This window comes from Anopheles cruzii, chromosome 2 (genome assembly GCF_943734635.1).
Source record: "Anopheles cruzii chromosome 2, idAnoCruzAS_RS32_06, whole genome shotgun sequence".
NCBI lineage: Eukaryota > Metazoa > Arthropoda > Insecta > Diptera > Culicidae > Anopheles > Anopheles cruzii.
In genome coordinates this window covers 9,767,250-9,795,240 of record NC_069144.1, presented here as the reverse complement: position 1 = coordinate 9,795,240, position 27,991 = coordinate 9,767,250, and the positions used below count along the sequence as shown (strand labels likewise).

The window sequence follows — 27,991 nt, the reverse complement described above, 5'->3', positions numbered from 1 at the left end:
TCCGCTAGAATGGGTTGCATCTTTTTCTAGCCATTGTCCTGAGCTGTCACATTTACACCTTCTTATGCAAAATCCGCAAGAAGGTTATTTAGAATCGCTGGTGCAGCTAACTAAGCTGACGGTAAGCAAATGAAACGCAAAAACCAATATTTTACTCAATGTGCTATTTCCTGCAGTACCTGTCATTAGAGGGAGACGTGTGCAGAAACATTTTTCGTGGATCTATCAAGTCTCTCGAACTCGTGGAATTGTTTGTGAAGTATCCTAGATTTGTGTGCGAGAAACTTTTTAAAGTTGCGCCATGGTTAAACGGTCTGAAACTCAAGATCGTCGATTCCGATTTTTATGTGATACAATTTATCTGCGAGAGGTTTTCTTGTCTCCAGAACTTAGAAGTAGGAATCAGATGTTCGGTAAGATGAGCCACCGTTTGTAGATGTTCGTCGCTACAAATGCGCAGTTATAATTGCTTTGATTTCCTTCGCAGGACGAAGCAGAAAATGCTGAGACTTTTAAATTTCAAAAATTAATAGACTTGGGGAAACGCGAATGATGACATTTTTTACACTCAGCACAGCAGCGTTCGGTGCTTGACAATAGCTGGTTTTGGGGTAAGTTTGTTTTGCATCCGAGAGAGAGAGAGAGCAACCAATGGTTACAATCGTGATGTTTAATAGAATAAATTATTCCCAACTCTTTCATCGCCTAACGCTACATTTTCGACGTTTGAAGCTAACGGATACCGTGAACCTTAACAAGATACCGAAAATGTTCCCGTTGCTCAAAAGATTGACCATCGACAAGTGTTGGCCGGTGTCTGTTTCTGTTCTCGAACGAATACACACCCTCGTGTAGAATCGACTATCCCTCCCTTGATGCCCTCGTGTAGAATCGACTATCGTAGGGAACGATTCTATCCCATCGACAATAGTGCTTCGAACTGAAAGACACCCGTAGTGGAAAGAAGGAACAGCTTCGAAAGGAGAAAAACTTAAGTGTTATGATTCAAGTAAAAAGACACTCATGTAATCTGTTTCAATAGAATCACCGGAATTACAACAATTTGAACATGATTTTATTTGTTTTCCGGTGCTGTCCATAGCGTAAGTATTCACGTGTTTTCGTTTTGCTGTGGCCAACTCAGTTCCAATAAAAACAAGTCAAAATGACCGATTCCATTCTGTGAGGCTCTCCATGTGAATAGATATGTGGCTCCCATACAAACGTAACATAAAATTCAGCATAATTCGGGTTGTTTTCAAGCACATCGAACCAGCTGGTGGGAGTTTTGGGGACGGAGAAATATTCTGGTAAATGTTTGAAATTGGTGCTCAAAAATCGTCGATTGACCGATTGTCCGAGATCTTCCTGACGTTGTTGGACTAGCCAAAGGATTAGCGGAATCCATTTGGAGTGATTATTTGGGCCTCAGAAAACTGAAATCTTGATTGGTGACGGTTTCTACTGGCCACTTTTTACTTACCCACCACACAGTTGACCTACGGATGTAATTAGTAAATGATAAATAAACTTCTCACATAAACAACACACAGCACGTTTCGCGGCGTTTCACTTCGCTACTCAAATTGTTCTCTTTATTTTCAAACGCAGACGCAGATCTTGTTCGAGCTTGTTTCGCGTGTTTTTCACTTTTAAAGTCCATCCACTGGTGACTTTTTGCTGTTTGCTTTGTCAATGCAAATAAGTCGCATTTTCCTGTTTCAGTCCATAACACTACGCTCCTCTGCTTGAAACGGTGTGCAATCGAACGGAAAACGAACAAAACGAGGACGGACAAATGTACTAAACTCATGGCTAGTCAATCTAAACCGAGCTGGTGGCTCCTTGCGAAACTTTAACCGCAAATTAACCGAACAAATAACGGGACGATCTCGCAGTAGGGGGTCGTGTTTGCCATCGATTGCGCGGGAGGAAACCTTCTTACGGGACAAAAACCACCCGCCAAAAATTTGGACATTCACATAGTTGGTTGGTCGTTAGGCTGCATTCGTGGTGTGTTGCTCGTGCAATGCAATGGTAAAGTTTAGTGTTAGAGGGGTTGGGTCTGACCAAACAAAGCCTTATCCGTGGTCTAAGTAATGCGCAAAACACTCCCAAAGACAACAGGAAGTAAAAGGGAAAAGAAAACGATAAACGATGTGTTCGAATAGTTAATCTGTGTGTTCCATTCGTGGGGTTAGTGGGTTTTGGGGCATCCTCGGTATACACGTTTGTTCACTATCGCCGACCCGTATGCACCTTAGGGGTCACACAGGGTTTTGCTGCATCAAATCATTCCCATCATTCGGTACGTTGACCTTACTCTGCACTGTTCCTTGTTCCTTCAGGTTCTTGTAACATCCCATCTTATGTTCTCCACTCGCCTCTGTTTGTTGACTTTCTCACTGTCTTGTGCCAACCTGCGTCCCAAACGCCTAATCAACCCTTTTACTTCGTTTCTTGATCAGTTTGTTACTCGATGCGGATGCCTTTCGATTTACCAGTTTGTTTACCGGAACTCATTTTCCCGCTTTCTCCCTCTCTCGTGTACATGGTTTTGTGTGTGCAATGCTTGCTCACATTACAGTGTTATTCCTGTTTAAAAAGTACATACATATATAAATAGGTCATATCGATTTTCTTATCATTAGCATTTCATTTAAATATATTTTTCTCATCCATTTTGTTACTTCCGTTTTGTTCCGGCCACTACCGGCCACTACTCCGTCAATGTTCCAATGTGTTTTGTGGGTCGGTTGGTGTGCCTGGGTGTTGCTGTGTACATGTGTATGTGTGTGTGTGTCTGTGTGTGTGTATATACTGCCCTCCCGCGCGCCAGCCTTCGAGGCCGGATCGCCGGGGGGGGGGGACTCGAATGTAATATTTTCGAAAATAAGACTTTCAGTTCAGACATGGTCAGACAGTTGTGTTACATTCATACTGGGGGACCACACGAAGCGTAAAAAATCGCTTACAGATTAATGTCAAATCGATTTTTAACGCTTCGTTTGACCCCCAGATATTCATTCGAACGGGAGTTTTGTGTTGTTTTCTTCTTTCTTTTGTTTGCCACGCTAATGGTTTTATGGGCCCATCTAAGGTTCATGTCTCCGTACGTACGTCATTTATACATTTATCATTGTTTACATTTACTCGATACATATTATATACCTCTAATCGTGGGGTGAAGTTCGTTTCATGCACACATTATTTTTAGTGATGACCGTTTGTTTCTTCTCCATTTCGGTTTCTGTCATCATTTTCCGCCCATTTTCTCTGCAACAGGTTTTTCACTTCCAGGATTTGCTCCGTTGCATGAATATGGGATTGTTGGTTTTTTTTAAATATTTTTCCTTTGGGTTTGCTGCTACCCATTTCTTTTTTCAATATTGTTACGGTGACTCATTTTGTTATGGTTATAATTTTTTTGTTATATTTTTGTTGTTTTTTTGTCATTTTATGTTTATATTCCGTTCGTTCCTCTGCCTCATGGGTGCAACTCATTTAAATACCAACCGAAAACCATTCCAAATGGAGCACCTTTCCTGATTTAGTCGTGCCCCCTCTTCTTACGCCACTCTCGACTATCTTCATAAAGTTTATCGGGGTTCAGATATTTACGGATTAGTTCGATCCGACCACTAAGCTAAGTAACATACCTTCAGTCGATCAAATCATAAACTCAAAAAGGAAATAAAAAAAACAAAACAAAAAGAAAGCGATCATCATTATGACATAATTTATTTCTGCTTCATGTGAACCGCAGTTGTTTTAGGAGTATGTTTATAATATGTATGCGCTAAATCAAACGTAATATATAATGTAGCAAGTAGTGCCAAATTAAATAAGAAAATTATTCAAAAGTAGTGTAGTGTAGTAGACACGTAGTAGTAGAGTGAGTATAATTTGTAATGTAAAACAAAACACAAACAAAATCGAACCAAAGTAGAGTACTGAATAAAGCAAACAACTAATCGAGTAAACAGTGTAATCGTTACGATCATTCTTCCAGAGTCTTGAAAGGGTCACTGTGTGTGTGTGTGTGTGTGTGTGTAGTGTGGCTGTGTTTGAATGCTTCGAATCCTTCCGCTCGCCGCGTTTCGGTTCCGTTTGCCGTGAGGTGCCGTGTTCGAGATGAATGTGCCCGTGGCTACTACATGTTTACAGATTAATAGTGTTCCCTCCTGTACATCGGCAACCAGGTGTGTCTGTGTGTTCTCTGGTCTGTGGTTTGTTTCAGTTTTCACTGCTCACATCACCACCAGCAGCAGCTGTGTTTGTATGTTTCTTTTGATCCATTTCTGTGTGCGTGTGTCTGTGTTTTACAAATTCTCATGCAATTTAATGTTCATGCCGATTTGCCGGCTCCTTTTTTTCACTTCCACATTTCCCATTTTGTTGCAATATAGTGAACGTATGTATGTTATTATTATATATGTTTGTTTGTTATTTGTTGTTGTTTGTTGTTTTGTCAATGTGTTGCGTAGTTTCTATTTCCGTCTTCTTCCGTTTTGTTTTCTTATTTTTCCCTTTTAACATCTATAAACCATAAGTAGACATAACTTTTTTGGATTTTTTTGCAATATTTTTCCTTTTTTTGGGTGATTTTTCGTTTATGTTTGTTGTTTTTTTTTTATACGTTTTCTTTCCATTTTTTCTCTGCCAGCTGTGCCCGGGTCCGTTCGACCCGTTTCACTTCATGTTCACGCTTCCTGCTGCTGCCTCTTCCTCTCTCTCTCTTTGTTTTACAATATTTATGTAGAGTTAGTAGAGTTGCTGTTTTACTTTAAGAAACAATATCTCTCACCCGCGCGGCGCCTCGCCTTCAGCGTCAAGACTCGGTTTGTGTGTCTTATTCTCTCTCTCTCTCTCTCTCTCTCTCTCTCCCTCCCTCTCCCTCTCTCCCTGTGTGACTCTTTCACTCTCTTGCGGTCCAAGCCCAATCCAACCCAGAAGGCAACTTTCTGTACCAACCGAAACTTCCACTTCGTTTCCATGTTTTTTTGTTTGTTCATTTTGTACTGTTGAAAGGTTGCCAAACCCCGGATCAGAGGCCTGTGTGTGTGTCGCCCGGAACGGCCTCGCTTTAGGCGAAGTAATTATATAGCCCATTGCTTTTGCCACCGAGATTACGGAGCGCCGCAAAAGGATCGTTGCTGTTGCCGCCGCCGCCGCCGCCGCCGCCAACGTTATTGTTGTTGTTACCATTCCCAACGACTGCTGCCGCCCCTGTTCCGCTCTGGCCCGATCCGGTCGTATCGTCGGAGAGCTCCAATTTCCCATGCTGTTGCTTCAGCCCGTCAATGCCGCTGTGCTGAGCGCCGAAATGTTGCTGCTGCTGCTGCAGATGCTGTCCCACGTGATGGTTGCCGTTGCCGTGCGGGTGATGGTTGTTGACCAGCTGCGACACGCCGTGCTGCCCCTGGCTCAGCACGCTGGCGTACGTGGCATGGGCTGCCGATGAGACGACCGGTAGGATCGAGTGACCTCCAGCACCGGCTCCGGGTTGCTGCCGTTGTTGTTGCTGCTGCTGCTGCTGCAGCAGATCGTCATGCATATGCGTTTGTCCGGAACCACCCACTTGCTGCTGCTGCTGCTGCTGCTGCTGATGGTGGGACAGATGTTGCATAAAGTCCCGACCGCCATCCAATCCTTGCTGCATTTGATGCCGCTGTTGCAACAAATTGGCCGCTATGTTATGAATCGAAGTGAACCCGGCACCCGTGGGGAACCCATTCTGCTGCTGCTGCTGCTGCTCCATCAACGGGTTACCGCCGAACGAGAGGCCATTCCCATTGCCCATAACACCGTGACCGTGGTCCGAGGATGGGTAGAAGAACTTTTGCTGCTGCTGCTCCACCAGCGACGGTTGCTGTTGCTGCTGCTGCATGTTGACACCGTAATGCTGCTGCTGTTGGTGTTGCTGCTGGTGCAGGTGCACGGAATCGAGCAGATCGGGTGTCGAAGAGTCGGCACTCGGGGCCGACCCGGAACCACCGGATGTCGAGGGCTGATAGTTTTGGCCCGCCTGCCGCCGGTAGAGCGGGACCGATTGGCTCGATTGCGACGCGATCGATGGACCGATCAGCGAGGGGATTTCACCCGACGCAAGCCCACCGAACAGATCGACCGTGTCGAGGATGCTCTTCGGTGCGCCACCGCCTCCGTTGCCACCGCCGCCACCATTTCCGTTTGCCAGTACGCTCGAGTGGAGAGACGGGTTGGAGACGCTCGCGACACCGGCCCCGACGAGCAACGGATCCTTGATCGGGTTCAGTAAGTTCTCCAGAAACAGATCCGCCGTTTGGGTCGACGACAGCCCGGGACCACCGGGACCAGCACCGGGTACGCCGGATCCGCCACCGCCGCCCGGTCCCCCCTTGAGGGTCGCCAAGTTCAGCCCACTCTGCTGGCCCGGCGGGAGCGGCTTGATTGCCTGCTGGTTGGCGGCCGCCACCGCCGTCGGCACCTGGCGCAAAATGTCGGTGAACTTGTGGGCCGCCTCCAGACCCTTCGTTTCCATCAGCTTCATGAACCAATAGTACTGGTACTCCTTCGTCTGCAGCGCCATATCGATGAAGCTCATGTTCGGTGGCAACAGATGACTGAAGTCGGTCGGATGGCCGTGATGGTGGTGGCCCAGCGCTCCCGGACCGCCGGCCGGGACCGATACGGGCCCGACCATTTGCGGTGGATGTTGCTGTTGCTGTTGCTGCTGCTGTTGTAGTTGCAGTTGCTGCTGCAGCGCCTGAAGGTGGCCACCTTGCTGCTGCTGCTGCTGTTGTTGCTGCTGCTGCGACGTGCGCAACTCGGGGAAGTGCACGTTCTGAAGGAACTGAAAATCGGACGACTTGTCGAGACCAACGAACGACAGCTCACCGCCGCCTCCGCCGCCGGCGCCGCCAACGCCACTGGCCGCACGGTGGAGCGATGGGTTGAGCTTCTGGCCGGCAGCGTTGGCTCCCGCCAACGGAGGCATGCGGTTCGAGGCGGCCATCGCCATCAGCTCACCTTGCAGCCCGGACAGATAGCTCAGATCGTTGGCCGGCTGGGCCGCGTGCGGGCCAAAGTTTGCGCCCGGCTGCTGCGGGAAGCCACTCGGACTCAGCGGCCCATTCAGCAGCGGACGGGACGCCATCGCGTGGTGCTGCTGCTGTTGCTGCTGCTGGCCGTTCAGGGGACCACCGATGTGCTGGTGGTACAGGCCAAAGCCACCGCCACCGCCACCCGTTGACGCCACGGTCTGTCCGCCGGATCCTTGCCCGCCGGGCATGAGAACGCCTTTGTTGGCCTGCTGCTGTTGCTGCTGAAAGTAGGACAGTGGCGGTAGGACCCCTGGCTGTGGTTGCTGCGAGCCGGCACCGATCGTTGGGCTGCGCATTGGTGGTGCGGCCAGCATCGGTGGCGGACGACCCGGTGGAAGCCCGGCCATTGCGAGATGCGATACTGCGTTCGGCTGGGACAGCTGCGGTCGGATCGAGGGTGGAGCGTTCTTCTGCGCCGCCAACCGCCATCCGGGTGGCGTGTTACGGCCTCCGGGTGAAGCCACCATCGGGAAGTGGCCACCGCCGGCAACGGCGGCCGCAGCAGCAGCTGCGGCGGCAGCCGCCGATCCAGCCGCGCCCCAGAGCCCACCGGCGCTGCTCGGTCCGCTCGCTGGCGGCACGACCAGGTTCGGTGGGAGCGGAGGACCACCAGCGTGGGTCGACGGATGGGAGGGCACCAGCGAGCTACCGGGGGCCCCGATCGCACCACCGCGGAGTGTTTGCTGCTGAGCGCTCTGTTGTTGTTGCTGTTGCTGCTGCTGCTGGTAGTAGTAGAGGGTACTCTGGTAAGGAAATGGTTGTTGCTGCTGCTGCGACTGCGACGGTGGCGCTTGCGGTACGGGTGGCTGCGGTTGTTGGGACTGCATGTGAGGCTGCAACACTCCACCGGCACCGGGTCCACCGGCACCACTGGCCGGGCCAACGAACGGTGTGAGCGCGAGTGGATTGCGCATCAAACCCGCGGCGGCAGCGGCAGCTGTGGCAGCATTCGGCACCCCACCGGTTCCGCCCAGCCCCGGGAACCCACCACCACCGGCGCCGTGCTGGTGGAACTGCTGGTTACCCGCTGGTTGGTGCGGATGCTGCGGCCCGTGTTGATGGGCGCCAATTTGTGGCTGTTGCTGCTGCTGGGCTTGCTGCGGTTGCTGCTGGTGGCTCCCCCCGGCGGACTGTGGATGTGTCCCGTGGTGATGGGCGGACCCTCCGGAGCCGGCACCCAGTTGATGCACGGCATAGTGATACGGTGCCACCGAACCTCCACCAGCACCGGCACCGGGCCCACCGCCCGGTCCAACGACGACGTTGCCCAAGCTTGCCGCCTGATCACGCAGGTACGCTTCGCCCTGGAGGGCCCGGGGAATGAATTCCGGTGCCAGCGGATTCAGCACGTACGTCTTCTTCAGCTCGACCCCATCGAGCTGCGAGCGCAGCAGCGACCAGGTGATCCCGAACAGGCTCTTGTTCTGGTAGCAGATCTCGATGAAGCGCTCCCAAACCTTCCGGCAGCGACCGATCGAGCAGAGCGCCACCGGATCACCGACGACGGCCACCAAACTTTGGGCGCGCGTGATGGCCGTGTTCAGCAGCTTCGAGTTGCTCAGGAACCCATAGTCGACCTCCTCGCCCGTACTGCCACCGCGGCCACCCGTGCTGGCCCCACTGCCGCCGGCGCCGCCGTCGTTGCTGTGGCACGTACGCCGGGTCCGGACGGTGGACAGGAAGATCGCCCGGAACTGTTTGCCCTGCACGTTGGCCACGCGCTCCACGCTGATGCCGCCCATCCGGCGCTTGCGCAGCTCCGACCGGATGCGGAACACCTGATCGGCGTACGGCGTCATGATGCCGATGCTCTGGTCGTTGATCTTGCCCCAGGCGCTCGGCCACTTCTTGCGCAGCTCGCACACCCGCTCGACCACCTCGTACACCTCCGAGTTGTTGTAGAAAGCGGTCGAGTTCTTGTCCTGCACGTCCTCGCCGCGCGTCGTGAAGAACGTAAGCGGGTAAAACTTTTCGTGGCGCGGCTGCTTGCCCGACGCGATCAGCTTCTGCTCGTAGAACAGCTCGGACGTGAACTTGATGATGGCCTCGTGCGCCCGATAGTTCTCGCACAGCAGGATCTTGCACGGGAAGTCGTTCGGGTAGTGATCGTACAGCCGCTCGAGCAGCGACACGTGCAGCTTGCGCTCCTTGGCGAAGTGCGAAAACAGTTCCGGCGACATCTGCATGTGGTCGCCGGCCAGCACGATGCGCGTCCGCTCGCCCGCCAGCGCCAGCGGCATGATCGCCTCGCACTCCATCGCCTGGGCCGCCTCGTCGAGAAAGATGTGCGTGAAGTGGCCCTTCGGCAGATCGAGCGATGCCAGCTCCATCGAGATGTTGAGCGTCACCACCACGACCCGGTGCTTCAGGATGTCCTTGACCGAGGGCCGCCGGAAGTTGCGCATGTTGATGTTCAGATCGATCAGACAGTACTGCAAAAGGGAGGAAAGAGAAGAACGGTCAACGGTGGGGAGGCCAAAAGCAGGCTCCATACGATCACACGCACCTTCTGCACGATGCTGTTCACGGTGGCCACCCAGCGCTTGTGGTAGTAGACGCGCAGTGGTCTCGCTTCGGCCATGCCCTCCTCGACCCACGGGTGCAGGTAGTCCTTGATGTACAGGTCGGCGGCCGAGTTCGAGTGCGTGCAGATCAGGATCTTCGTGCTGTCCTGCAGCAGCAGCTGCTTGATCGCCTGCGCCAGCGTGTACGTCTTGCCGGTGCCGAACGGACCGATCAGCAGGATCGGCGGTAGCGGCACGCTGACCGGGGTCGTGATCGCCACGACCGCTTCCTTCTGCTTCGAGTTCAGCTTCGGATCGAGCGCCGCGTCCCACTGGCGCTGCGGCGTCCACGGGATGCTCGGCTCGGCCAGGATCTCCGGGAAGATGAGGCGAAAGTCGGCGATCTTGTCGATCGCCTGGTGCCACTCGCAGTACGTCAGCCGGTTCGGCTGGAACTGGATGTCCGCCAGAAACTCCGTCTCAGGCTTCAGGCCCAGCCCGGACACGGCCTTCGCCGACACCTTCATGTAGATCATGTTCTTGCCCTTGTCCTCGATGACCGCCTCGTACACGCGGCGCTTCTCGCCCGGAGGCGGCTGCTCCTTGGCCGCAATGTACACCGCCTGGCAGTTGTTCAGGATCAGCCGGCCGGCCGACGTGTCCTCCGACACGTCCTTGCCGAGCTTCATCAGCGCAAACAGTTCGCCCGAGTGCGAGTACTTGGCCGTGCTCGTGGCCATTCCGCTCGGCGTCAGCAGGTAGTTCGTCACGATCGATAGCCGCGTCGTGAGGTTGTAGCGCGCGATCTGATCGTACCGCGCGATCTCCTCCACGTACAGCAGCTCGTGGATGCGGTTCCGGTAGTTGTTGCGCGTCAGCCGCTTCTCCGTGATCGTCGACTGCGTCAGCACGAACGTGGACGCCTTCGGGAGCGGATAGCGCACCAGCAGCTCCTTCTCGCGCTCCGCATCGGCCGTGTAGGCCGCCGTCTGCATGTGCGCGATCGGTGCCGTCGTAAACTCGGCCACCTCCGAGTTCGTCTCGTCCCAGCGCTCGGCCGTCGACATCACGATGTCCTTCTTGATCTCCTGGATCTTGTCGACCTCCGTCACCGGCACCACATCGACGCAGATGTGCTTCACGAGCACCGGTTCCTTGCCCACATCGAACACCACCGTCTGGCGGAACGTGCCGTAAATCTCCGTGCTAAAGCCCACCTTTACCCGGTGCTCGAGTATCACCGCACTCACTGCCCCTTCGGGTGCCGCCGCAGCAGGGGTCGCCCCACCGGTTACCGGGGCGATCCACTCCTGTTCCGAGGTGAGCTCCACTTCCGCCGCGGATCCCGGTCCCTTCCCCGCACCCGAGCCGCCGCCGCTGCCGGTACCACTCTTTTTGCCGCTGGCCCCTCCCGGGCAAATCTGCTTCAGCACGAAGTGGTTCCGGTGGGCATCCTGCAGCAGGGCGACCGCGCGCAGGGGCCGCTTCGTTTTCAGCACGAACGACCACTCGCGCTTGCTGACCTTCGACGAGATCGTCGTCACGAGATCGTGCGAGCAGCTGTCCTCGACGCCCTCCACCTTCTCGCGCATCACCTTGTCCGGGCTGGGCGCTTGCACCCAGCGCTCGAGCAGCTGCTCCGTGTAGCTCTTGCCGTACAGCTCCTTGTCGCGCGCCCGCTGCAGCTTCTTCTTCCGGTACTCGAACCGCTCCTTCCACTCGTTCAGCTCGTCCACACCGTGCGCCTCCACGCACTGGTTCCCGTAGTGGCAGTTCTGGTTGTCGCGAAAGTTCTCGCACAAACTGTACGCCTCGGCCACGAAGCCGCGCGGCGGTGGACGCCACTTCCAGTCGCGCCCTGCAAAAGAAAGAGAGAGAGAGAGACAGAGAGAGGATGAGAAGGAGCGCAAGAACTCGTGCGCCCCGGGACCTACCCTCGTCGGACATGATGATGTTCTGGTGGCTCTCGGTCTGACAGTGGGCCCTCAGTTCCGACCGATCGGCGAACGACAGCGTGCAGTACACGCAGGTAATACTGTTCAGTTTGTCGACCGCCGCCGCCGCGGCCATCGCTTTGCCGGAAGCACCCACACCTCGGGCGGCCAATTTCTCGCCTCCTCCCTTAACCTGCTGCTCCTTGCCGTACGCGGTCGACTTGACCGCGCCGCTTTTCGCGCCGGCAGCAGCAGCAGTAGCAGCACCGATGCCCGGCTTCCGGTCGCGTTCGGCAGGAGCGGCACTACTGCTGGTGGTGGTGCCGCTGTTGCCACTGGCAACCACTGTCGCCGCCGTCGCTGCCACCGTCGTCGCCTTCTTCTCACTATCACTGTTTGCTTCGTTCAATAAATTACGGTTACTATCACTAGTTTTACTATCACTGCTACCGGCGTTGCTGCTGCTGCTGTTGTTGTTGTTGGTCGATGAAGTCGATGGCGCTGCCGATGATGATGGCGTTGCTTTGGCCACAATTTTCCCACTTTCCTCCCCACTGCCGGTTCCACTGCTATCCTTGCGCTTCTCCGTGTCCGCCATCGGAACGGCGGCGCGCTGATGGTGACTGCTAGAAGATGACGATGATGACGACGACGTCGACGATGACGATGCGGATGGTGAAGCCGACGTCGGTGCTGCCGGTTGCTGCTTCTTGCCCTGCTGCTCCGGACCACAGTCCGGCGGCGATCCGGTGTTGTTAAACTTCAGCTGGTTCTCGATCCGACACAGCTGCTTGGTGTAGCGATCCGCGGGCAGATTGTTGAGGATCAGGTTCTCCAGCTTCGTCTCGATGTGCCGATACTCGTCGTTGAGCAGTGACGCCACGAACGACTCGGTCGACGAGGCCGGACTGCACTCGGTGTCGCTCGTCACGGCCGCCCCGGCAATGGCAGCGGCCGTTGCCGCGGCATCACCGGCCTCATCGCCAGCCCCGGAAGCCAACCGCAGCAGCCCCATCAACCGGTTCAGCTGCCGGTCAATATCCTGGTTGTGGCTGTGGTTCGCGGTCCACTCCTGCAGAATGACCTCCGCTTCGGCAAACTTTTGCTGCTTGAACAGCGAGTGTATGAGCCGCTTGCGGATCTTCGACTCGGTGCTGCCGGAGGACACCGCCGCCACCGCTGTCGTCGTCGACGATGTACCGACGCCGCCCGCACTTCCACCGTTCGTCGTAGCGGTCGGGCTGGTCTTTTGAGTCCCGCCTCCAGACGATCCGGACGTTGCCTTCGTCGAGATGGACGAAGACGAACCGGTCGACGAGGAGGACGATGGTGTCGGGCTGGGCGAATCGGTGGACGTTGCCGGCGGCGGCGGCGGCGTTGGGGGCGGTGGTGGTGATGGAGTGCCCGGGATGCATTCTCCTGCGCTCAGCAGCTGCAGCAGCCGGACACAATCCTGGGCCACCTGATCGTACTGCTCGAGCTCGAGGCAGCATTCGGTGCGACCGTACAGGCAGGCGATCACCTGCTCCCTCGAGTGTCGCCGGCACGACGTCGAGCCGGCCCCGGACGGGGCGTCGCTTACGGACGCCTCAACGATCGTGTCGTAAATGTCTGCAAGTAAATCGGAAACGAATTAGGTTACGCTGCGGAGAAAATGGCACAGCTTGCGCTGATTTAGACCGAAAATAGTTTTAACGATTTGCAACGTGCAGTAGGCGTTGCAAAATGAGAACACATGTTTCGTGTGCTGCACCACCAAAGTAGGCGCTGCTTGCAGATTGTTCAAAACAAAAGCGTTTAGCGTTGCCTCACCTTTCGCCTTCTGCCACAAACGATTCCGGAGGTACTCATTGGCTTGCGCTTCGGTCATTGCTTTGATGCGCTAGATGCCGCTGTGGTGCTTCGAAAGATGACTCCGAAACTCCCCGCAACCGGGAGCCGCTGGCGAAGGGTCTTCCCCTTCTCTACGACACAACGACGGCGACGGCGGCGACGATGACGATGTCCAGCGGACGTAGAATGTTTGCATAGGCCGGCCACGAAACGTCGCCACTGACCACTCATCCGTTCCCCCTCCCCCCTGAGCAGCGACAGCAACAGAATGCCGTGTGCCGCTTCGCTCCGGGTCCGAAAAAACCGGAAGACTGCGGCAGCTTGGGTGTCGGAATGCCGGTGCTACTCACTGTCTTCCCCAAACCTGTCCGCTCCCGACCCCTCCGCTCTTTCCTTCCTGTCCCGTGCAAGCACGGCTCGCGAAACACTCCCCGGTCACGCACTAATTGTACCGGATGTGCAGATTTGCCATTTCCAAGCCGTCGTCTCGACGGCTTCCGGTTCTGAGTTCTGAGATCGGTTTGCACACCTGTTTTCGTTTTTCACGTTCTTCACTTTAATCCGCCCGCACGATCGTCGATCACTGAAAGTGGCTGGAAGAAGAAAAATAAAAGGGATGTCCAGATGAAGACGGTTCGGGGTTTGGCGTCTCGCCGAATGAAGGCGGGCAAGGGAAAGGGAACATGAAATCGTTGCCAGTGCCGTTTCCACGGCCGCCTTCATGGTGCAGCTCTACGGTGCACGAAACCAATGCCGCTCGCAGTAGGCGAGTAGGAACTGTATGTGGCCCCGCGCCGCGGTCCCGCACGGATGGTTCACTGAACGCGACTTCGGAGGGCTGCGACGCTACCGCTGGCGAAATGGTTTGCACGGGACCCTGCTGAGTGTGGCCAAAAAGGCGGTCCACTATGTCGGGAGAGTCGGGAACTATGCACGAAAAGCATACGCAGTAGCGGGCGCATCACCAGCAGGCCCCTTGCGAGCGAGTGGTGCTTCACCGCTGCCGCCGCCACCGCGGTGTTTCCGCGTCGCAGCAGGCGTACTTTGGGACGCCCACCAGTTGGCCGATGGCCGTACTTACCGAGCGGTGCAAACGCAAACCAAAAAGTCCTACTGCCTATACGATAAATAATTACATTTTGTCGGACCCTGCACTCCGCTCAACCAGTAACCAGAGAGACATTTTTTTCCTTTTCTTTAACCTTTTTCTTCGCTCGTCCACTTGACGGACGGATGCCAAGTTTGACGTTTCGACCCTCGAGCTAACGCGCGAAGCCGAATTGCATCGATTGTTGCACACTGCGTCGGCCGGTCGGGGCGCGCTAGCCGATGGGACGAGCGTAAAGTACGGCGCAATAGCGAGCGGAACTTTCCGTTGGCCACAATTCACATACAATTTTTTAAACTTATTGAAACCGTAGCATAAATAGCATAACCTTTTATTATTTACCTATTTATTATTTGGACGGTCAGAGCCGTATTAAGCACCAACTGAATGTTTTGCACTCAAGTTCAGGCACTATCGGGCTTCGAATTGACCAATCTTTTGCATAGAAACCGATTAGTGGACGCAGTGCGACGGACGAACCACAACCGGATGTGTGCAAAATACGGAATGCTGATTCCATGATTAATTCAGCGATTTTGCGATGAGCCTCGTAAGGAAAGACTCAATACACACTCTGATTGAAAAGAGACGAATGTTAGGCTATTACAGCTCAAAGTCCCTGATTGCATTATAAAACATATATTTTCTTTAAATTACAGCTATAAAATTAGTTACAGATAATAAAATTACAAAACAAAACTCAGAATCCCCTTGCTCGGTTCCTCACGTTTCGTACTGCTTCGAGACGTTCCAGAGCAAACACTCGAGAAACATTAGTCCGGAACGGGCGTTGCCGAGGCCGTTGCCTGTCCCGGTGCTTTGATCGTCAACGATCGGCGCCGATGGTAGTAAATGGAACGCATCCGGAAACGGATGTTTGAAGCCTACACCCGACGCACCGATGCCTGCCAGCGAGGTGAAGTGTACCAGCACCGCATTCGATTCGAGGAAGCCGTCTTCATCGGTCCGCCGGAACAATTTCTTCACGCAGAACCGCTCCAGTGTCCTAGGTATCGGTCGAGAAAAAGAAAGCAAAACAGTCGAGTCGGTCGGGTCGAGTTAACGCATTTTAAAGATAGGCAAGACGGTTCCTGACCGCCCGAAGGGTTTCTCTTACACATCGTACGATAGCAGTGCACCGGCGTTGTCTACGATGGTGACCAATCGATTGACGGCCTCAAAGACGCGCCCCAACAAGTCGTGAAAGTGCCGCCACAGGCCCATCAGCGAACCGGCCGTTCGGTACGTGCTGAGGAGTGTCTGTTCTGTGGTTTGCTTGGTCAGCTGAATAAAGTGGATGTGCGCCAGCAGCAACTTCGGCGTGTGGACGTACTCCCGAAGGCACTCCTCCACCTGGATGCGCTCGACGCGATGATCCTCCGCCTCCTCCTGGCCGAGCCCCAGCTGTCGCAGTCGTTCCTGTTGCACCGACTCTGGCTCGAACTGTATCGTGATCGTGACACTCCGGAGCGTACGATGGCGTAGCACAAGGTGATCGAGTAGCATCTCCTCCGAGTGATCCAACTTCCAGCGAGTTTCAGTGGCCAGTTTGTTGCCGATCAGCTTGGTAATGCGTGGCACTGTCGGTAAATTAGCACCCGGAGAACGATCATTGTTCGCCTGACGTTGCTCCGCGAGCCCCCTGCGAGCAAAATGGAAAAGCGCAAAACGTAAGATAATCGGTGAAAAGACGGGTGGAAAAACACCAAAAAACAACACTTACTGCCGGAAGTTTCGTATCAAGAACACAGGATCCGGCGTTTCGGGGTACATGCCGCAGAACGGTGGAGGAAAAATCGTTCGAATCGGAGGCGTAGGTTTTCCACTGGTCGACGCTTCTGGTCGACGCCTCGGGACCATGTCGAAGTCGATTTGGCTGATTTGCCACCACAACTCGTCCCATTTCTCCTCCACAGAATTCGTGGTCGGTGGCCGGCGAAGCTCCTCCAACTTGTTGTGCCACCGTTGCCATATTTCTTCGTTTCGTTTCGTCTGTCGTTCCAGTTTTCGCTTCGCACGGCACAGACAATCGCCCCGTTTTCCGCAACAGGGCTGCAGTGGTTTGGAGGGATACTTTAGACGCAGCTCTTCAAGAAACTCGCTAGCCAGGGACGATTCCAGCACACGGCCAGACACCGCCGCACGAACGCCCGATACGGCCAATGGCTCCGTGGTGGAATCGTCACTGATTGTGATGCACTCGCCAACCTCGACCACAACAGGGTCCTGCCCTTGCTCTTGCTGCATTTGCCGTACTGCGGCCACCAGCGCCGGTTCGTCTTCCTCATCCGAGCTCGCTGGCTCCAGACCGTTAAGAGTGACGTTCGCAAAGTCCCTATAGTAGGAAACATCCTTCGAAGGAAGACGGTTTGGTTGGGCGGCTTGGGATGAGCGTTCCGAATCGGAATCCGACTCTTGAGGCCCGCACTCGTACACCCCGAGATGATCGTCGGTTAGTGAAGGCAGTTTTGATTCGTCGTCGAGCAGATCTTCCTCGTCGATCTCGAACACGGACGGATCGAGGATGAGGGTCTGTGACGGGCGCACGACTTCAGTGCCTACCGACGCCAATTCTTCCGTTTCCTGCTTGATCAGCACCATTTCCGGTTCGTACGGGGCCGTGCTGTTTACGGCTTCTTGGCCGTGATTGCCGGCGGCGGTGGCTTGTGCTGATTGAGAAACGCGCGTTTTCTTCGTCGAGGGTCCTTGTGGTGTCATTTGCTCGGCGGTTCGTTGATGCACCAGCTGTGTGACGTGCAACGGGTCCTTTTCGGAGCGTTCAACGATTGGGGACGAAACGAGCCGTGCGTGAACCCGTTTGGCTGTGCACTCGAGTTGTCGTGTGTGCTCGAGCTGTTCCACATCGATAAACTTCATCGACTGCAGGAGTTGACGCGATTTTGTGACTGCACGTGAGGTATCTTCCCCGGAAACCGGGTGTCCCTGATCAGCTTCGGCGTCGAAGAACTCATCGTCACTTACGGGAGGCTCGGGAGCGATCGATTTTGATTGCTTCGTAGCGTTGCCCTGCGCTCTGTGGCCAACGGCACCCGAAACCTCGTGCCGCTCCAGTGCCAAAGGATCAATAATCTCACGCATACTCATCGTGTGACCAGAAATGTTGCCAATCTCCGACGGTTCCGTGCGTAGGTATGAGGTCGATGCCGAAATGTCGATGGGTTGATGTGCGGCTAACCATTGCTTGTGCTGATCGCCTTGCTTCGTGATCGTCATACGTGACACGCTGTCCGACAGCGACTTGTGCGCCGTTAACCCGAAAGCGTCGGTAGAAAACATTCCGCTTGCCAAAGCACGACCAGCAGCGCGCGCCATAGATGGCGCGCAACGAATCACACAATCTTCGGTTGTTTCTCGGACCAGCATCGGAAGGCAAAAAGATTCCTCTTTTACCACCGGTTCCGGTTCCTGTTCGTGTTCCTCTATTTCCATGTCCTGCGGAATCAATATGGTTTGCCGAGGGCGGGCCTTCACCTGCTGATCCTTCCCGGGTGCTTCAAGATTGACCTTTGTTGTGTCCATTGCATCCTTCTTAGGCCAGATCGTCCCGCGGTGGTCTTCGTCGTCATCGAACCTGGACCCACCTCGCTCGATTCGAACGTCAGACGGAGCCAACGTTTCCTCCATACATACGCTACTTTTGCGTTGTCCGACACTCAAGGGTGATGGTCGATTGCCATCCGCCGTACTGTAGGCTAAATGATGGCCTTTTGGCAGCACGCATGTGGCCTCTTCCATTGCCACCACGTCGTGGCCCGTTAGTCCATTATCATCCCTCAGTTGGTGACGATCTGCATCTGCTGTAGCCGTTTCGTCCATTCGTCCTGCGGCCTCTGTAAAGAAAACCGTAGCGCGAGGCTTCTTCGATGGGTTTTGATTAACGATCGCTCCAATCATTCCGCGATCGTCATCGTCCGTGAGTATCGAAAACCCTTCCATATCTTCCTTCGGTGTCTGTTGGACGATCATGCGCAGGACGGAACTTCGTTGCACCGATTCCGATTCCGGTTCGCACTTTCGGTCCTCTTTTCGCTGCGTAACGACCAAGTTCACCGGCACGGTTTGTTCCATGTCACACGGTTGGTAGATCGATTGGCGTGATCGTTGCACAGGCGCAACAACCGCAGGCTCTTTAACCGTCGTCCGAGTATTATTCTTGCTTAGATCGATCACGACTGCTGGGGACATGTTCATAGGTGAATTACCAACCGACGATAAAACGTTCGTTTGGTTCATCATTCTCGGAACATCGCTCCGAAGAATGTCTACAGTTGACAGATACTCCGTATCCTGTCCTGTATATTCGCATGCCATTTTCGAAGCAACCTTCCCGCAGTGCAGATTTAGATTTTGTTCGCCTACAATAATATTTGCATTGCTCATTACCTTCTCGAAAGTTGGCATGAAACTAGAGTTCCCCATGGACACCGGCTTTGTCAATGGCACGTCCAACATTTCTTCCATCGCAGAAACAGCAGCTGTCGATTCGGCGCACGTTTCGTCCATTTCATCTCGACAACAGATTGTTTTTCGCGAGATTTTGGACTGTTTGTCCTCGCTGTGATGATCGACCACTTTTGTTTCGTCCATTGCCATACGCTGAAAAGTGGTGCATCGAGTTCGGCCCTCAGAAGGATTAGGTACCGCCGATTCCGACTCTTCGTGCAGGCTGGACCTGCAACAGGTTGTGAGCTCCATACGTCCGTCGGCATCCTGTTCGTTCGGTTTGGTTTCTTCCATGTGTTCCCGCTGGTGCAAAGTTGCTCTGAACGGTGGACCAGGTAAACGAACGGAACGTTCTTCATTAGTTTCGTTTATTATCGGAAGACAGCCTTGGCCATCTTCGTTGGGAGTCTCATTTTCGAGTGGTTCCTCATCCATCGCCACCGCCACATACGTGGTCGCTCGTCGATCTCTGATCGCGTGATGCTCGTAGGGTTGGCTCGAGCTTTTCGCCACTTCTTGAAACGAGTCCAACACACACGGTTCCGGATCGTGTACGGTGACACGTGCGATCTTCGGGTCCACCGAGGTTGCTTTGTTTTCGGCGTGTACGCTTAGCGAGCCGATGTTCTCACTGTAAACCACACAAGCAATCGAAGTGCCCCGAGAAATGGTTGGGTCGTTGCCATCCATGACCATACTTTCGTTGCAAAAGATCGTTTGCCGGGACGCCGAAGGATGGATAACGTTCGAAGTGATCCCGAGAGGCTCTTGTAAGGTCATTTGCTCCTCGCTTACCGTCTTATCGGCGACGGTGTTGTGTTTCACTTCACTTGCTGTAGTTCTGTTCGTTTCACTCATCGTTACAGGCTCATGAGTTGTGGCACGCTTCCGATCGAGTGTCAGGTCTGCCAGCGTTTCATCGATCAACGGCTGATCATACACAGTGTGACGCTTTTCTTGCTTGGCAGTGCCCGTTGGAGGAGAACGGTGGCTCAGCTGCATCGTTTCTCGGCTGAGGACTGTGGTATGGGGTTGAGAAGCTGCAGCGAGAATCGCTTCATCGTCGTCCGACATGTTTGCCGGTTGGTGAACGGTCGCCCGAGATGGTCGCTTCGGTTCCATCGCAGTGAGGTTTGATTGCTCCACATGTGTCACGTCCATTGGAGCAAGCGATTCGACACGTTCCGACTCAACTTGCTTCGTTTCATCCATTTCCGTTGCAGTGAGAATCGTTTCTCGGTAATCTGGCTGACGCACAGGAATGTCTCTCTCGGTAGGCTCAGGTTTCTGGTTGCTGTTTGCCGCATTGTGGAGTGTAGTGAATGGAAAATTTGGGCGTAAAATTTTTGGTCGTCCAACTGCGGTCGACGGTTTCGGCGAGTTCGGTGATAACTTCAAGCTCATCGTTGAGATTCCAAAATCCATCGGTAGGCCACTAGACTTCACACTGGACCTTCTATTTGCGGCCACCGATTGCTGGATGTCGTCGCCGGAGATCGAAAAATTGTCTGGCGTGAAGTTTTCCACAGCTGGCCGTCCTTCCAGGGGCGACAAAATATCCATCGGTACAGGGTCGTTTACCAAGCGGTGCGCGGATGAAAGGGTTTCATTCTTGTTACCCTTCAGGGGCGTGTTTGTCGTTTCGGTTTGTTCCTCTTCCATTGCACAACTTCGCCTTCGCCAGTCCGATGGAAGGAAGGAAGGACGGGCACGGGACAGTGCGTTTGTCGGTAGCTTCACATCAGTCACCGTTGACTCATCCAGCTCCATGTCCATGGGGCAATCTTCGAGCAGTTTTGCAACGGTGTTGGTTACTGCGACTGTGTTGTCGAAATCGGAACTGGCGCCCGCTAGGGTATCGAATGAGGGGCGCGACTGTTTCATTCGAAACGCTGCCTGCGGATGCGAATTCCACGTTTCTGAAACATTGCCCAGCATGCTATGTTTGGCGCTGTAATCATCGTTCGGTTGGAAACAAGTAAGATTTGTGTTTTGCTCCGGTCCTTTACCCCGCGTCTGCTGCTCGACTCGATTGACAGCTTCGGGCGGAACGTCGGCTATATTAACAAGCAACTCTTCCTGCGGATTGTAATAGATCATTTTGCGGGGAGATTTCACGGCTGCCGTTTGTGAGACGTGCAACTTCATCGGACTTACGTCGATCGCTTGCACTTTGTTCATGGATTTTGCCAACGCAGGAGGCTGCGTACACGGTGGTTCAACCATCAAGCGCTCCGTCGTGTTTAGACTTTGCGAGGCACAAACGGAGTTATCGCTGCGTATTCGTCGCCTTTCATCGTCCGCGATCGTAATGGAAAGGTCCCAGGTGTTGTCCGGGGTGGTCTCAGGACTAGGATATGAAACGGCGATATCTACGGAGGACTGCGCTACAGTGCAGGCAACATTTTCTTTGTTCTGTGGATTGGGCTTCGACTGATCATGTCCATTGGTCAGCGTGGTGTCGTCGATAGCGTTCCTTGGAGAGGTGCCATCAGCGGAAACTTCGTACGAATTGCCCCATATTGTTGCGGTATTTTCACCAACATCAAACTCCCTAAAACCGAAAATCAAAAACATTAGAATGCATGCAGAAGCGCGAGCGCCGTTTGTTTATCTTTTGTCACGCACTTGATGGACTTTTTATGATGGAATCCAATTTTTTTACCACTTTTGCAAACACTCAAACATGGAGCTGTAGGACTACCATTTTCGTTACTGCTTGGCCCCAAAATGGCTGGTTGATGATTGGTTGGTTTTTTCAGAATCTGCAATGATGGCGTGCAAGGAACATTAGTACGTTTGCATCTTCGGTACTGACCCCTAAACACTGACCGACGATCGTTTTCCTTTGCAGCTCATATTGTTACAATATAAATTTCACGATTGCACAATTGTCAAGTTTATGGACTCAACGTTTAGAAACACAATGTGCTACACAACAATCAAAAACACAGAATTAACCAATGAACAATTCAGCGCACACTGAGTTCGTTACGATTTTCAAGCCGTTTGTTTCGCGAATGGCGTTGGTATGATGCAGTTTGACAGTTGATGCTTGGCTTTGAATGTGATCAACGGTTTCTGAAAGAGACAGAAAATGACTACCACTGAAACCGTGACAAATATGGGTTTTATTACATTGTGTGATTGGCATTGAAAACTCTTTCACTTAACATAAAAGTAAAAAAGTCATAACTTAAGTTATTTTATTAATAGAAAACATAATTTAATATATTTTTATCAATTGTATACTATGACGGGTGGAGACAAATGGCAGCACTGGACCAGTTTGACACTTATGTAACAACAACTGTCAAAACACGAGCTCCGCATGCCGCAAAATTCGGTGTAAAGGAACGATTTTGTTAGGATATTGTAGTTTTTATGATCAAAATGTTCAGCTTAAGAGCAGCGTACCGTTTCGCCCAAATCGGCCAACGCAACCGGTACATTGCTACCGGTGTCGCACGGAATGTTGAGGCCGCGGTGGCTTCAGCCGGAGCAGACAAACTCACGATACCGGTACCCGAAGGAACGGAGAAGCCGGTTGATCCGAAGCTAGTGTTGATCGTCGATAGCATTGCGAAACTGAATCTGCTCGAAGTGTCCGAGTTGAGCACCCTGCTGAAGCGCAAGCTTAATCTTCCCGACACGGCCATGATGCCCGCGATGGGTTTCGGTGCCTTCGCCGGCGGTCCTGCTCCGGCCGCGGTTGACGAAGAAGAGGCTGCTCCAAAGGTTGTGAAAACCACGTTCAAAGTGAAGCTGGTAAAATTCGACGATAAACAGAAGGTGGCGTTAATCAAAGAAGTAAAGAACCTGCTCGAGGGCATGAATTTGGTGCAGGCGAAAAAGTTTGTCGAGAGTGCGCCCACACTCGTCAAGGAAGATATTCCCAAGGAGGAAGCAGAGAAGCTGAAAGAAGCATTCACGAAGGTGGGAGCCGTCATTGAAATAGAATAGAGAGGGCGGGCGGATGTTACTAGCATTTAAGATTAAGTAGTGTCGAGCGGATCAATAAAATCATCCCAATTGATTAACTGTAACAAGTATTCAGTCGAAGAGTTCAAGTTAAAGAAAGCAATTTATTTCTCCAAACTCCTACTTAGAGGCAGTTGGCCATCAATGGGGCCAGATTTTCGAAGTCAATCTTCTCGGTAATGTGCTTCGTTTTGATGCTGTCCTCCTGCGTGGCGATGGTCACGAAATTGCCCTCCTCCTTCCAGCCATAGCGTTTGAGCCAGCCGCGGAGCACATTATCTTCCACGTTTCCCAGCAGCCGCATCAGGTAGCCACGGTCGATCGTCTGGAACGTAATGCCCACGACGTGGCACACAAACTTGCGAATGGAGTCGTAGAAGCCACTGATCTTTTGATAGTTTTCCGGGTTTTTGCCCACGCGCGACCAGAAGAGCGAGAAGTCACACTTTTCCAGAATATCGGCCAGATAGATGATCTCCTTCACCATCTCATCGTTCATCTGCGCCGGAAGCAACAAGCATTTGCACAGCACAAAGTCGGTGTGCGGGAAATTGGTGAGCGCTTTCATCAGAATGATGTACGTGATGTCCAAGTTTAGCAGATGCGGGTTGAACTGGTACAGCTTAAGGCAGGCTAGATTGGCCTCCAGATCGTACTGATTTTCACGCGCCTGCTCCTCAACGTACGCCTCGATTACCTTCAGGTGCTCCGGATTGTACCTACAAATTCACGGCCAACAGCAAAAAGTAAGGGTGAGTCGAAGAGCAGCAACGTAAACAAAAGCCTTGTAGATTCGGCACCAGGATGGAGATGATATTTCGTCCTTTCATACGCACCGTTCGATGCTTTTCAGCATCTCCTGAATCGGCATCACCTTGCCATCTTCCATTTTCACGTAATGCACCATTTTTGCAGCCGAATTTCAGGTTTTAATTCGAAGAATCACGGCAAATAGTGAAACGTGAAAGCGTGAAACAACGCGAAAGGCTTTGACGTTTGCGTGTTTGACGTTTCATGGGATAGTTTGACAGTTCGAGTTGGGCTGTCAACGGAACCGCGATGTTGTAATGTCCGATTCCCGGTCTCCCGATTTTACGTAAACAAGAGAAAGAAATCCTCGGTGTGGCGCAGTAACTGAATCGTGAATTTTACACCTCGTCAGCTTGTAATAAAGTTACCGGTGTGGTGCGGTTGAAAACGACATGCGAAAATTGAATGAATAAGTTGAAAGTGAATAAAAGACACCACAATGGCTGTGACGTTCTGTGGAAAACGTTTGCTGCTGACACGAACTAATTTGTTTGCCAACCCCCGGCGAAACGGATACATCGTGCTGTAAGTGTCCGAAACTGCTTCCTTAGTCTCACAGGTGCCTGAAAATGTATGTAAGCCTACGTCTTGTGACTCTCTCCGTTTGATATTTTGCAGCGTTCCGGAAATCGGCGAAGATCTGCCGGAAAAGAATCCTCTTTCGAGCGCCAACGGTTTGCCAGAGTTTAACAATGCGACCATCGAGAAATGTGTCGCAGCAATCGGTCAGCAAGCTATCGCGGCCGAGAAAAGTGTTAAAACGCTCGAAGAACGACTCGGTTCACCCGGACCGCCCTTGGAGGACGTGATAAAAGACGTCATACTACCGCTGGAAGCGACCGGAGCCCCGCTAGAGACCACCTGGGGCATTGCGAAGACGCTCTACCTAGGCAGCAGCTCTCGGCTTCCGACGAAAAGCTACATGACGATACACGAGCGCGCCCGGAGCGCCCGGCGGGCCAAGTTCAACAGTGTTCCTATTTACACCACACTGAAAGGCGCCCTCGAAGCTGGAACCCAATCCGCTCACGCGAAGGACACGATAGACCCGCTGGCGACCAGTGAGGAGCACCGGCTGCTTCAGAAGTACGTTCTCGAGGCCAAACTAAGCGGTATTGAAGTGGACGGCTCGTCGAAAGCTGAACTGAACGAAATTCTTGAAAAGCTGTCCCAGGAGCGGAACAAATTTCAGAACAAGCGGGATGTGGCGGTGAAAAAGTTCCAACAGGTCATCAGTGACCCGGCACTGATGAAGGAATTCCCACCGACGGTGCTCCAGTCACTGGCGACCGACCCTAGTCAGGCGCTAAAAGGTCCGTGGAAAATTACGCTTCAGCCCCCGGTTGTGGCCAGCTTTCTCGAGCACTGTCCCGATCGAACGCACCGCTGGAACCTCTGGCAGGCAGATACGCGCAAATGTTCCATCCACACGGACAAATCGCTCGAGAACAGTTCGCATCTTGAGGCGATCCGGTCGCTCCGGAAGCGCCAGGCGAAGCTGCTCGGCTACGAAAGCTACGTGCACATGTCGATGGAAACAAAAATGGCCGGCACGGTCGATGCAGTCAGCAACGCGTTGGACGAACTGCTGCGTTATGCTCGGCCCGCGGCCGAACAGGAGCTCGGTGCGCTGCAGCGTTTTTCGGGAGAAAATGGCTTTCGCGGGCCACTCGATATCTACGATGTGCCGTACTGGAAGCGGCGTCATCTGGCCACGATCCACCAGTACGATCCGGAAGCCCTGAAGGACTACTTTCCACTTCCGACCGTGCTCAGCGGAATGTTCCGGCTGGCGGAGCAACTGTTCGGCATCAGGATCGTCGAACGGGAGGGCGTCGATGTGTGGCATGAGGATGTTCACTTTTATGACGTGTTTGATGCCCGTCTGGAAGGGGGATCTCCTGGTCAGTCGGAACCGATCGCTGGGTTCTATACGGACTTTTACTCTCGCGAGAATGAGAAACTTTTGATAGCCGGCAACGCAGGCTGGATGGTGGGCATCGTTAATCGGAGCGTTGCGGCCAATGCACGTCCCCTCGCGGCACTGATTTGTAACTTCGCCGCTCCGTTGTACGGCAAACCGTCGCTGCTGACGCCCGATGATTTGCAGACTCTGTTCAATCGGTTCGGCCGGGGATTGCAGCATTTGCTCACCGAGTGCCGGTACAGCGATGTGGCCGGTCTTTCGAACATTGAGTGGGACGCGGTGGAGGTGTCGGGGCACGTGTTTACGCACCTCCTGCACGATGTCGACACGATCCGCGCCATCTCGTCGCACTACACCAACGGGAATGCGCTTCCGGAACCGTGCATCGAAGCGATTCAACGGCGCCGGACGCACCTGGCCGGCTATCGGTTGTGTCGGGAGCTGTACCATTCGCAGCTCGATCTGCAGCTACACCTAACGAGCGACTATTGGCTCGATGTCGTGCGTCAGCTCTACCCGCGGTATCACACGTTTGAGCTTGATCGCAAGGATGCGCATCCGTGTTCGCTGCTGCCGATCTTCTCCGGCGACTGGGGAGCGGCCTATTACAGTCACATCTGGTCGAAGATGATTGCGGCAGACGTGTACAGTGCGTTCGCCGAAGCGAAAGAACCGACACTACGCCAGGAAGTGGGCCGACGGTTCCGGGAAACGTTTCTCGCGCTCGGTGGCGGTTGCCATCCGGCGGAGGTGTTCCGACGGTTCCGTGGCCGCGATCCGTGCCCGACCGCACTGCTCAAAACGCTTGGCATTTACAAACCGCTGCACGGCCCGGCTACCGGCCACTCGAAAGCGCCAAAAGACGAGCAGCACTCCCAGCAATAGTAGCCCGTACCTTTAGAGTCCTAATAGTTTAGAAGAGGGTATGGTAGAACCGTTTATCACAAAACAACTGTTCATTACCCGCCGAAAGCCGAGCGGAGGGCGATAAGCAGCAATAACAATAAAGATTTTTCCTGTTCCATGAATGGCCAACCGTGATTCTAGCTTAAATGCAAAGAAATTCGAATCTCACATTGACAACCGTTATCGGTAACAGACCGCTTGCCAGTTTCGATCGCTTATCTTGAAACGGTGGACAAAGTCGCTGGGTTTCGTTGCTGACTTTTGATGGAACGAACGCCCCATAGAAACAGCAGCATCTAGTAAATTATTTTAATTATCGGGGCGCTTACGTCGGTAGTGATTGCGCTCGGATCCTGATAAGGACAAGGGGAAGGTATTCTCCTGTTGGGCCAATTAGTGTATCATATTGCCGTGGGAATTTTGCGGGTCACACACAGACCGCTTTATTACGTACTTTTACGTACACCGACACTTTTTTGGTAGTGCAATTGAATCAGAGCAGGCATCGCTTTCTTCAGCTGATTGAACCGCAGTTGGCCAGAGGTCTGCGAATGATGCGCCAATGGCGCTTTGATGCTACTGACAAGAATCTATTTTTTATCTCCGTACCACACATGATCTGTTGCATCAGCATTGATGTTGTGCACGAATTAATTCGAAATGCCGCGTGCGTTGCAGCCCTCAGACATGCTGACGCTTCCAGCAGCAGCGTGTGTTGTAGGCCCACCTCTGACGGTTCTGTTATTAATTCACCTGAAAATAATTGCACAATGAATCGCGCACCGAACCGTGAAATAGCTACCTGCGCAACAATTATGTATTCCTGTGCCGAACGATCCTGGGTTGTCCGGGAACGTTCTGGTGTAGATTGCAAATTCCGGTGCAAATCCTTTTCCAATTAGCGCGGGTACAGCGCAATGGTCTCTCGTTTTTTGCCGAGCAAATATACTTAGCAAACCTGCAGCGTAGAGCTTAGAGTATCCCAAATCGTTGCTGCTTGGCTCAGTGCACCAAATTTAAAGCATTAATGCTGAATTGCTGACTCATCGAACAGAGATTCCACTGGCGGTAATGGAGTGAAATTGCTTACGCTCGTGCTGCCGGGGGGCGCTTGCCAGCTGCAGCATATAATTGGCCGCGAGCACCGATGCCGATTGACTGTGCTGATTAAAACAGCAACAAGCTTATGCTCCTCGGCTAGTCGCCGAGTGTCGATTTCTCTCCATTATCGCACCCGATAAGAGGAGGGCTTTGTCAGGTCAGGTTGTGTCGCAGCGCTCCCTGTTTATTAATTCATAAATACAAATTAGATTAATTAATGCATAAATCTAGCGGAGGAGCGTTCGAGCGTTTCGGGAGGGGGATTTAGCTGGGCTCATGGGTGGATCGCATCGGCATCGGATTGTTTATCGGTCGGTCGGTGATTGGAGAGTAATCGA

General features: G+C 53.2%; 4 protein-coding genes across 4 annotated transcripts; 2 read left to right on the top strand and 2 right to left on the bottom strand.

The window, feature by feature from the left end:
• Positions 1-4,884: 4,884 nt before the first annotated feature.
• LOC128277591 (uncharacterized) lies at positions 4,885-13,393 on the bottom strand. The gene is made up of 4 exons (XM_053016070.1): positions 13,336-13,393; positions 11,524-13,134; positions 9,592-11,447; positions 4,885-9,517 (listed from the first exon to the last, which is right to left on the bottom strand). Exons 1-4 carry the CDS (start codon positions 13,391-13,393, stop codon positions 5,087-5,089), a joined length of 7,956 nt encoding a protein of 2,651 aa, XP_052872030.1. The 3' UTR covers positions 4,885-5,086.
• An 8,859-nt stretch (positions 13,394-22,252) lies between these two features.
• Positions 22,253-22,897, top strand: LOC128267402 (uncharacterized). The gene has a single exon (XM_053004230.1). It carries the CDS (start codon positions 22,313-22,315, stop codon positions 22,889-22,891), a length of 579 nt encoding a protein of 192 aa, XP_052860190.1. The 5' UTR covers positions 22,253-22,312; the 3' UTR covers positions 22,892-22,897.
• A 96-nt stretch (positions 22,898-22,993) lies between these two features.
• LOC128267226 (eukaryotic translation initiation factor 3 subunit K) lies at positions 22,994-23,890 on the bottom strand. Its single transcript, XM_053004025.1, has 2 exons — positions 23,746-23,890; positions 22,994-23,628 (listed from the first exon to the last, which is right to left on the bottom strand). Exons 1-2 carry the CDS (start codon positions 23,814-23,816, stop codon positions 23,034-23,036), a joined length of 666 nt encoding a protein of 221 aa, XP_052859985.1. The 5' UTR covers positions 23,817-23,890; the 3' UTR covers positions 22,994-23,033.
• Positions 23,891-24,012: 122 nt separating this feature from the next.
• Positions 24,013-26,657, top strand: LOC128277784 (uncharacterized). The gene is made up of 2 exons (XM_053016310.1): positions 24,013-24,244; positions 24,338-26,657. The coding sequence occupies exons 1-2, from the start codon at positions 24,159-24,161 to the stop codon at positions 26,529-26,531; spliced, it is 2,280 nt and encodes a 759-aa protein (XP_052872270.1). The 5' UTR covers positions 24,013-24,158; the 3' UTR covers positions 26,532-26,657.
• The last annotated feature ends 1,334 nt before the right edge of the window (positions 26,658-27,991 follow it).